General features: G+C 51.9%; 1 protein-coding gene and 1 long non-coding RNA gene across 2 annotated transcripts; both read left to right on the top strand.

Moving 5' to 3' along the window:
- The first annotated feature begins 5,628 nt into the window (after positions 1-5,628).
- Positions 5,629-7,219, top strand: LOC118991412 (uncharacterized). Its single transcript, XR_005067414.1, has 4 exons — positions 5,629-5,720; positions 6,110-6,231; positions 6,909-6,986; positions 7,064-7,219. It is a non-coding gene; the product is annotated as an uncharacterized LOC118991412 (long non-coding RNA).
- Positions 7,220-7,289: 70 nt separating this feature from the next.
- LOC118991399 (melanoma-associated antigen 10-like) lies at positions 7,290-8,430 on the top strand. The gene is made up of 2 exons (XM_037052621.1): positions 7,290-7,319; positions 7,479-8,430. The coding sequence occupies exons 1-2, from the start codon at positions 7,290-7,292 to the stop codon at positions 8,265-8,267; spliced, it is 819 nt and encodes a 272-aa protein (XP_036908516.1). The 3' UTR covers positions 8,268-8,430.
- Positions 8,431-9,985: the final 1,555 nt, after the last annotated feature.

Genomic DNA, 9,985 nt, shown 5'->3' with positions numbered 1-9,985 from the left:
ATAGAGACCTTGATCTTAGAACACCAGACATAGCTTAGCAGAACAAAGAATCTATATAAACCCACAGGAAAGATGAGGGCCTGAAGAGAATTTGATAACATGAAGAAATAAACCCAAGACTTGACCATGATATAGTCAGTCACATGCCAAACAACAGGGGTTTAGGATTTCAGAATATAAATATTGAGGTACATAATTCAGTCCAATACAAAAAGAAAAGAGTATTGCATTACATCAAAGGGTACAGAAAATAAGTAGAAAAAATCAATACAAATTCATGATGATTACTGTACTAAACTAATAAGATTAGGAGGGTTATTTGATTTCCTAAAATCTATAGCAAATAAAAATTTCCATGAAAGTCAGGGCAAACACAGAGACATGTGCCATCACCTGTACTGCTCAAACTACTGGAACACAAAGCCAGAGCTACGAGGTCAAAAAAAAAACAAAAAACTAAGAACATTGAAAAGGAAGAGGTATTAATTAGGGATAAAATGATTGTTATGTAGAATATATTAAGGAACAAGCATGTGAAATATTCAAATAAACAAGAAACCTAAAAAGATAGTCCAACTTCATTATAGCACAAGCAACAACCTTGACCCCCAAAAGCAATCACTAATTAGTGCGTGTATTGGAAAATGTCCCATTCACAGCAACATCACAATCCAAAAATTTCCTGAGCAGAATCTCCAAACAAATGTATGAGATCTTCATAGAGGCAACTAGAAAATTTACTGATAGAGTCAGGTAAAAGACGTCCCAAGTAAACAGGGCAATCATACTCATCGATGGAATACACATCACTGTAAAGATGTGAATTCTCATTTACACACTTAAGCGCCTCACCTGTAGCTGCCAAGATGACAATCGAGGTGCGGCTGCTGTCATCTGTTCCCAAAACCAAGCCTGAGAAACCATAGAAGAAACAATAAAAAAAAAACCACAATAAAAATCTAAACAACATGTGAGAAACCTCAGGGGAGACTGAGGATTGTGTTGAACTGTTACTTCAGACTGGAGTGAGGGAGTTCTGGGCCTAGGAGAAGTTGGGGAGAGTTTGTAACTTGTAATAGAAGGCAGAGGGCACAATAGGAAGAGGCAAGGGTTTGGAACTTCTGCTTCTGCTCCACTACAGAAATCCGAGGCCATCCCTAACACCACAAATGCCAGTGGCCCAGGGTAATGGCAGCACAATGGGAAAGATGGGAGTGATGGTGGCAGTATGACTGGGTGCTGCTAAAAATCACCTAAAAGCACTCTACGGCTGTTCTTCTTGAACAATACATCGTTAGGGCAGAATTAAGGAATGAACTAAACATAGATTAGTTTTAAGATTAAGGAATGAACTAAATATTCCCATGAACCACACACATACACACACATTTTACATATAGACTTGGTAGACATGTACAGTATACACAATCTACCTCACAATGTATTCCCTTCTGTAAGGAAGCGGGGTTATAAAAAAGAAAATCACTGCACTGGACAGTGCACTGTTAGATAAGCTCAAAAGAGGCAGGAGATTCCGAAATCAAGCCATCCAGCCTCGTCCATGTGGAAAATACATTTTGTAGAATAAAATGTACACAATAGAAAAATACTTCCTTCCTAGACAGAGGGGAACCCACTGAAAGCTGCCCATGGTGTCAGCGGGAGCGGGCCGGGGCAGAACAGTCAGGCAGAAGCGATCCCTCCCCTGTGTCCTCATTCCAGAGGGGGAGTCTCAGTGAACCAGGGCCATGGACTGAGGGATGCACCGGCAGTTCCGCCAAAGGGAGAACATGGCAGCCCTGTCAGGAGTAAATGTAAATACCTTGGACTGGTCTGGAAGTACGCCTACATTCTCAGACAGAGTGGGGTTTAGGGGGCAGGGGCAGGAGCACATTGGCCTGCCCTGTGCCAGCCCTGGGTAGAGCTGGCACATAGTGGCCCTCTGATGTTCACTCGCCTCTTCCTCCACCTCGATGTTCTCAGGGTGGGGAGGAGCTTGACCCCGGGCTCAGGAACACAGGTATGCAGAGGGAAACTGCCCAGGGGCAGACTGACTGGAGTCCAGGTGAAGACTCTGAGCTAGGACTGCGTAGTTTCTCCACAAACACACAGTGGGGGGTGATGGTCCCACCGTGTCTGCGCAGTGGTCCAAGAAGACCCCAGGCAGTATTCCTGTTGGTGGTGTTCAGGAACGTTCCTCTCAGAAGCCTGAGAGACGTGAGGTTTATCTCAAAGGGGTGCCGAGTGAGGCTACAACAGAGAAAAAAAGTCCTGGGCTCTGGCAGGTGTCAAGGTGAGGACCTGAGGAAGACAGGGAGACCTGCCACCACTGAGGGTGGGGACCAAGCTCGGTCTTGCCTGAGGCCTCAGTTGCGGGAAGACCCACACACAGGTGTTCAGACATGGCATTTCCTGCCTTAAGTCTTTGAGAGCCAGAGGGACAAGAGGCTTCTGAAGGGGTTCGACTCAGGTCAGCCCTTGAAAAGGAGGACCCCAAGCGAAGTGTGAGCGGGGCTCCCAAAGGTAGAGGAGTCTTGCACTCGCCTCCTGACCTTATCGTGAACCCTGAGAAAGCCAGGCCAGGTACCCGGATGTTCTGTTTGTAGAATTCCTTCACTGAGTCTGAGGGGTGGCGCTTTTGATTGGCAGATGGGGTGGGTCCTAGACCTGGCCAATCACCAAGGCGAGGACCCTGAGGAATGCATGGAAGCACCGCCCACTGCACATAAAAGCAATCAGGCTGCTGAACACCCCTGCAGACGAAGTCCGGGAGGTGCCCCAGGCAGGTTCCTGGAATTCGGCGCATCTGGTCTTTCCAACTCAGAAGAGTAAAGGACGTGGCATTTTCTCGGAAGGTTGCGGAGTGAGGAAACAAGAGAGAAAAGTCCTGGGCTCTGGCAGGTGCCAAGGTGAGAACCTGAGGAAGACAGGGAGACCTGCCACCACAGAGGGTTGGGGGACAAGCTCGGTGCTGCCTGCAGCACCAGTCGCGGGAAAACCCACACACAGGTTTGGGATATGGCATTTCCTGGCTTACGTTTTTGAGAGTCAGAGGGACGAGAGGCTTCTTCTGAAGGGGTCCGACTCAGGTCAGTCCCTTAATTAAGGAGGACACCAAGGGAGGTGTGAGGGGGGATCCCACACATAGAAGAATCTCTCCCACCGCCCCTCCCCACCCGCTGCCCTTACTGGGAACCCTGGGGAAGAAAGCCAGACAGTCCCTGAAAATGCCTTCACGGAGTCTGGGGGTTGGTGCTTCACAGGGGCAGATGGAGATGGCTCAGGCCTGGCCAATCGTCCAGGTGAGGGCCCCAGGGAAGGCATGGAGGCACCGCCCACTGCACATATAGGGACTCCAGTTCCTCGCGGTCCCTGCGGTGGTTCCTGGAGCACCCCCAATGGGGAGGAGGAATTTGGAGTATCTGGCCCTCTCGCCTAGCAAGTCTGAGGGATGGGAGGATTACTTTGAGGTGTGGACTTAGGGCAAAAGAGGGAGAAATTAGTCCTAGGCTCTGCCTGGCATGAAGGCGAGGACCGTGAGGAAGAAGAGGGAGATCTCCAAAGGCAGAGGGTTGGTGGGTGGGTGGGGGAAGCCCCGTCCTGCCCGGGCCCTCAGTTCTGGCCAGCTTGAAGCGCAGGTGGTCAGATGTGGTGGTTCAGCTCTGTCGTCTCAGGACCCTGAGGCAGATGAGATTTCATCTGCCTGCCAGGTGTCCAGTCAGCAGTGGGAGGAGTCCCAGGCTTTTCCTAGTCTCTGTGGCCTAAGGGAGGAAAACCTTCCACCCAGTCTACGGGTCTATAGGGGTGGGGGGTGGAAGAGAAAGCCCTGAGGTGCACTTGCTATGACTTCTGAGAGAGTACAGGCAGGGTTTCTGACTATGGTGGATCCCATTCCTCCTTCCATGCTGGGAATCTCGGGGACCCACGGCTTTCAGTTGTAGGACTCAGGGTCAGAAGATGGGTATCCTGCCACTGCTACTTCATTCTGTGAAAGTACTGACTCGCGTGGGGGGTGGGGGAGAGCTCGACACAGACAGGGTGCCCAAACCTCGGCCTTCCTGGCACCTTCATACCCTGCCACTGCCCTCCCTTTGTTGTTGGCTCTGATAGCCAAAGACTTACAATTTTGGGGTCTGGGGCAACATGATGCTTTTCTGAGGGGCACAGTCTCAGGTCAGTAGGGGGAAGAGGCCTAGGCTCTGCCAGGCTCCAAGGTGAGAACCTTGAAGGAGGAGTGAGAGAACCTGCCAATCCAGCTTGCTGTGGCCCCACAGGAGACTGCCCCTCCCATGAGCACTGAAAAAGACCTGGAAGGGATGTGAGGAAAGAGGCCCCTTTCGATCCAACACTGACTTCCTTTTCTGACATCTCAGGGAAATGGAGGCCCTCAGCTGAGGGACCCACCTCAGTCAGCAGAAGGGAGGAGATGCAGGCCCTGTCAGAAATAAATACTGATGGGAATAATCTCAGCATGGATGATGAGAGCCTTTGGGTTCTATAAAAACCCCACTCTGCTCCCTGTCAACCATGGGAGGACTCAAGCAGTGGTGGTGCCACATGGTGCTTTCTCACTTGCTCCAGGAAGTACTGGGACTTGCCTCAGGGAAGTGAGACCTTCATCTGAGGAGGCATGGAATGCACTGTGGCAGGACAGAAGACAGCCCCCACTGCCCCACTGCCCTATGGGATTGAGCCCTAGGACACACTCAGCAGAAGTGGCCGGATGTGGCCTCTCCTTACTTCTCTCTGCAGCTTCTCAAGGGAGAGAGAAGCTGGGTGTGAAGGAGCAAGGGCAGCCTGGAACAGGGAGGGGCCCAAGGCCAGTCCAAGGCCATAGCTGGGTGGGGATTCAGTTGAAGCACTGAGAGGTCTCCCTGGAGTGAGTGTCCAGCTATCCTCTGCCCTTCATGTCTATGTGGGAAGATGAGGGATGTGGCTACTGATATGGGCCTGTGTCACTATTTTACCCTGTTGTTGGCGTTGGTGGTGGTGGGATCTGGGGAAGGCGGAAATCTTGTTCTCACGAGTGTGGCCTGAGTTCAACAGAGGAAGGCGCATCACACCCTGTGAGTGTCTAAACGAGGACCCTGATGCACGAGGATATACGGACCAGCCAGCCCATAGAGAGGGGACTCAGGGCAACTCAACCCTGCTATCAGCTCTGAGAGGCCACACAGCAAGGCTGTCAAATTATGTTGCTTTCTGACTCCCGCTTTGGGAGTCTGAGAGAGCCAAGGCCTTTTCTGAGATGTGTGACCTCAGGTTAATACAGGGCACAACCCCAGGCTCTGCCAGTTACCAAGGTAGGGACCCTTGGTGAGGTCTAAAGACTGCCGTCCCCCAAAAGAAGGACCCCACATTTCCAAGAAGAACCTCTCAGCCCTGGGAGGATCAGAGCAGGCATGGCCAGATGTAAGGAACTCTCACATCTGCTCTGAGCTCTACCAGGAGACAAGGGGATGAAGTCCTTCCTGGAAGTGTGGTCTTGGTTGGAGGGGGAGCTTCGGGTGAGAGGAGGGCAGGAAAGACCTTGTAGGGAATAGGCACGAGGACGTATTTTGAGGGAGGATTGAGTGTATGCCCTGTGCCAGAGCAGACGCCAGGCAGCGCTGTCTGCTCTTGTGTCTTTTTACTTTGGAGTGTCCCAGGAAGGGGAAGGCCTTGGTGTGAGCCGGTGACATCAGCGGAGGGAAGAGTCACATCATCTGTGAGGAGTCAAGGTAAGGTAAAGACCTTGAAGGAGGACTAAGGGTACCTGGCCCCCAACTCAGACAGAAGGGGCCTCACAGAATCCCACCCTGTCCCCAGTATGCACCCTGGGAGGATCCGGGCAGGAGTGCAGAGATGGGGCGCACCCTCACTTTCTACATGGTGTGGGTGGAGGTGTTTCTGGGAGGTGGAGCCTTGGTCTGAGAGGCTGATTTCAAGTCAGCAGAGGAGACGACAGGCCGAGGCCCTGCCAGGAGCCAAGAGGAAACAGCTCGAGTGAGGAAAGAGGGAAGCCCCATCCCAGCACAGGTGGGGTTCAGCTCCTGCTGCCAGCCCTGGGAGACCACATGCAGGAGGGGCTGGATGTGATATGCCTCTCCTTTTGTCTTCCCGGTTTCAGGGAGGACAGGGCCTTTGTCTGAGTACAAAGGCAGGTCAGCTGCAGGAGCCACATCACGCCTGAAGAGGGGGAGTCACACCTCTAGCAGCAGTCCAGGAAAGGACCCTTGGTGAGGAACAAAGGTACTCCCCACCCTAGAAAGAAGAGACCATGCAGAGCCTGGCTGCCCTGTGTTCTCAGCTCTAGGAAGACCTAGGCAGGGGTGGCTGGATAGGGGATGCTCTGACTCTATCCATGGGTGAGGGAGGTATCTCAGAAAAGCGAGGGTATGTACTCAACTCAGGAGTGAGGGGGCCTGTGAGGACCTCTCAGGAGGAAAGACAAATACTGGGGTTTGGGGAGGAGCGGGGAGAGCCCCACCACAGAACTGCTGGGGTCCAGCCCTTGCCGTCAGCACTGGAAGGACCTAGTAGGGGTGGAAACGTCTGGTACCTTGTCACTTTTGCCCAAGGTTCTCAGGGAGGTAAGGGCTTGTCCTGAAGGGCCTGGACTCAGTACACAAGAGAGGGTCCCCGGACCCCTGTGGGCATCTGAGGTAAGAGATAAGGCAAACCCTCAGATTGGGGAGAGGGGTCCAGGAGCTGTGAGGAGGCAGCCTTGGTGTGACACTGGGGTGCCCAGGTCGGCAGAGCAGAGGAGGCCCAAGCAGAGCTAGGAATCAGTGTGAGGTACATGGCCTGAGGGTCTACCAAGGACCCCACCCACAGTCCCAGACCCTGGCTGCTCACGGTCAGCCCGGGAAGCCTTGGGCCACTCTGGCCAGCTGCACCTTCAAGAGCTTTCTGCTATCTTCCTACAGGTTCCTAGGAGACAAACCATCCAGGAAGACAGGAGCCCTCCCTGTGAGGCCTTAGAGCACCCCTTAACAAGGAGACCTGTAAGTGAGCCTTCCTCAGAGCTGCCAAGGGCCCACTTCTCTGCTAAGGCAGCTGACCCTCTCCCTCTCTCCCCCAGGCTCGTGGGATCTCCTCTCCCAAACTCCAGCTCACACTTGTGCCTGCGGCTCCCAACAAGACTCAACATGTCTCGCTTTCCACAGTATCCAGGCCTCACATCTCAGCCCACTTTTCCGGTCCAAAGTGAGATGCAGGTTTCCATACCTAGGGAGGAGGAGGAATCCTCTTGCTCTTTCAGCTTCTCCTACCTCTCCAGCTCCTCCTGTACTCCTTCCTCTCCTGTGATGCCAGGTGCCCAAGAGGAGGAGGAAAAGGTGGCAGAGAGAGAGAGGGAGATGGAGATGGAGATGGAGATAGAGATGGAGATAGAGATGGAGAGAGAGGAGGGGGAGGAGGACAGGCAGGGGGAGAAGGAAGAGAATCAGGAGCAGCCTGAACCTGCTGAGATACCAGTTCCTCCCCCGAGTCCTCAGGGATACGAGGCACAGAGCACATCAGCTGGAGCTTCCGGTGGCTCAGAAAGTGAGGAGACAAGCTCTCTGCAGGCCTCTGCAGACCCCGAATCTGTGGACATAGATCCACTAGAAGAGAAGGTGGCCAATTTGATGCATTACATGGTCTCCCAGTATCGACTGAGGAAGCCTGTTACAAGGGCAGAAATGCTGGAAGTTGTTAGCCAAATGGACAGGGCTCAATTCTCTGTGATCTTTCAGAAAGCTTGTAAGTGCTTGGAGGTGATCTCTGGCATTGATGTGAAGGAAATGGTGCCCGGCAGCCACTCCTATGTCCTTGTCAACTCACTGGATCTCACCTATGATGACATGGTTGGTGACCTCCAAAGCATGCCGAAAAACGGCCTCCTGATAATCATCCTGGGTCTGATCTTTTTAGATGGCAACTGCGCCCGTGAGCAAAACATCTGGGAGTTGCTGGGTATGCTGGGAGTGTATCCTGGGAGGGAGCACTTCATTTATGGAGAGCCTAGGAAGCTCATCACCGAAACTTGGGTGCAGGAAAATTACCTGCTGTACCAGCAAGTGCCTAACAGTGACCCTCCACGCTACATATTCATGTGGGGTCCCAGAGCCCATGCTGAGACCAGCAAGCTGCAAGTTCTAGAATTTTTGGCCAAAGTCAAAGGGACTAATCCAACTTCCTTCTCATACTGGTATGAGGAGGCTTTAAAGGATGACAGAGAGAAAGCCCAGGCCAGAGTTGCCCCTGTGGGTCATGCAGCTGCCCTCTTTATGGCACGGAAGTAGTCTGTAGTCTCTCCTTCCCCAGCTGAAGAATGAGCCCGAGTCCTCACCTGTGTCTGAAAAGGGAGGTCACAGTTCCAAGGAGAGGAGGGCCAGAGTCATGGGCAGGCTGGGGAGAAGCCAGTGCATAGCAGCTCTGTCTTTCTATTCTGCATGGGGGACCCGGAGGCTTACTTTGTTTTTCCCTCCTTTTGGTGTGTTTCAAGGGCTGTTCCTTTTAGTGAGAAGTTCATGAGCTTTGGAATCTAAGCTGATGAATCAAATTCGTGTCACATGCAGTGCTGTGTACCAGGTGGAAGAATGAGTTTTGATGTTTTGAAATATCAAAATATCAGGGGGACCTTCCATCTTATTTTGTGATCTGGAAGAAAATAACGTGACACTGGTCTAGGAATTTCCTTGGAAATGTGAAAGAATCCCTCAGAAAAATAGAGAAAAACATGTATCGTGTGTTGAACTTCCGGATTTCTTAACCATTTTACTTTACTGTGTGAAATTAAAAGAGATGTACCTGGGTTTGCTTGGCTTATTCAAGGAAGTAGAACTAATCTTAGCAGATGCTAATAAATAAATTTTAGAAATGTCCACTGACTCATTTATTTGCCAAACAGCAATGGTGTCTCTTTTCTGTGGAGAGCACTGTGCTGACAGTGAAGGTACTAGGACACGCAAGACACACCAGCGCCAAAACGATGGTAGGGAATGGCTCCAGCACCTAGGGGACAAGGGCAAACAGGGAGTGAGGAGGTGAGACTCCCGATGTGAGCAGTCAAGTGAAAATGCACTGAGCCAAGGCAGGCTGGGGCCTTGGGAAAGTGCAATTCCTTCCGCAGGAGTTAATTACAAGTGAAGCTTGTGGGTGGTGGCAGGGCCCAAACTCTCAGAGGGTGTGCTTTCGAAGTAAGAGGAAAGCCTGGAAGAGAAAACTGCTTAGTTACTTTTGGGTGGTGGCTAAGCCAGACAGAAATTGCCACCTGGGGTGGGTATGGAAGGGGCCCTGACCTCTTGTCCCCATGCAGCTAACACAGCGCCTGAGCCAGGTGCTCCCAACACAGCAACTGCAATGACTTTTCCAGGATAGTGTGATAGACCCCTGAGGTGGTCCCCAGAAGCCACTATTAGGCTGGCAGTCTTCCCTGGCCTGGGAGAGCCAGAACTTGCTCTCCCAGGCCAGGGAAGTGACAGTAAAGGTAGGTTATCTTGACTGTCATTAGGCCAGTCAGTAAAGCCACGTCTACATTTAGGTGGCAGTGAACTGAATGAAAATAGCATTTTGCATGGGTGAGTAGTGTGCAGGGAAGCAAGGAGCCAGCCTTGGGCTTAGATACTGGGAACTCTGAGTTATAGCAGCTGGGGAAGAGTAACCCATACCCAAGTTAATATATCCTCTAAGAGGAAGAAAAGAGCCAGCTTTATTTGTGGAGCCCCATCTTTGCCTGATTTGACATTCTGCCTCTGGTTGAGCTGCATGAGAACGTCTGAGAACGTCCTGGATGAAAACAAAGTCCCACAGGAGAGGGTAGTAGGGTCTGGGGACAAAGTCATAAGAGATATCCCTGCTCATCATGAAAGAATCCGTGTCAGCTGCTGTGCCAGGTGCTTTCCTCGCTTTCCAGGCATTCCAGCAGTCCAGCAGTCCTCCCTGCAAGACAGGGCCTAGCAAACCCATTCAGCAGGTGACGAACCTAAGGCTCGTGGCGCTCAGTAATTTCCCCAAGATT

Source organism: Sturnira hondurensis, unplaced genomic scaffold (assembly GCF_014824575.4).
Source record: "Sturnira hondurensis isolate 20B ecotype Veracruz unplaced genomic scaffold, ASM1482457v3 Scaffold0007487, whole genome shotgun sequence".
Taxonomy (NCBI): Eukaryota; Metazoa; Chordata; class Mammalia; order Chiroptera; family Phyllostomidae; genus Sturnira; species Sturnira hondurensis.
This window is presented reverse-complemented; position numbering and strand designations above follow the sequence as displayed.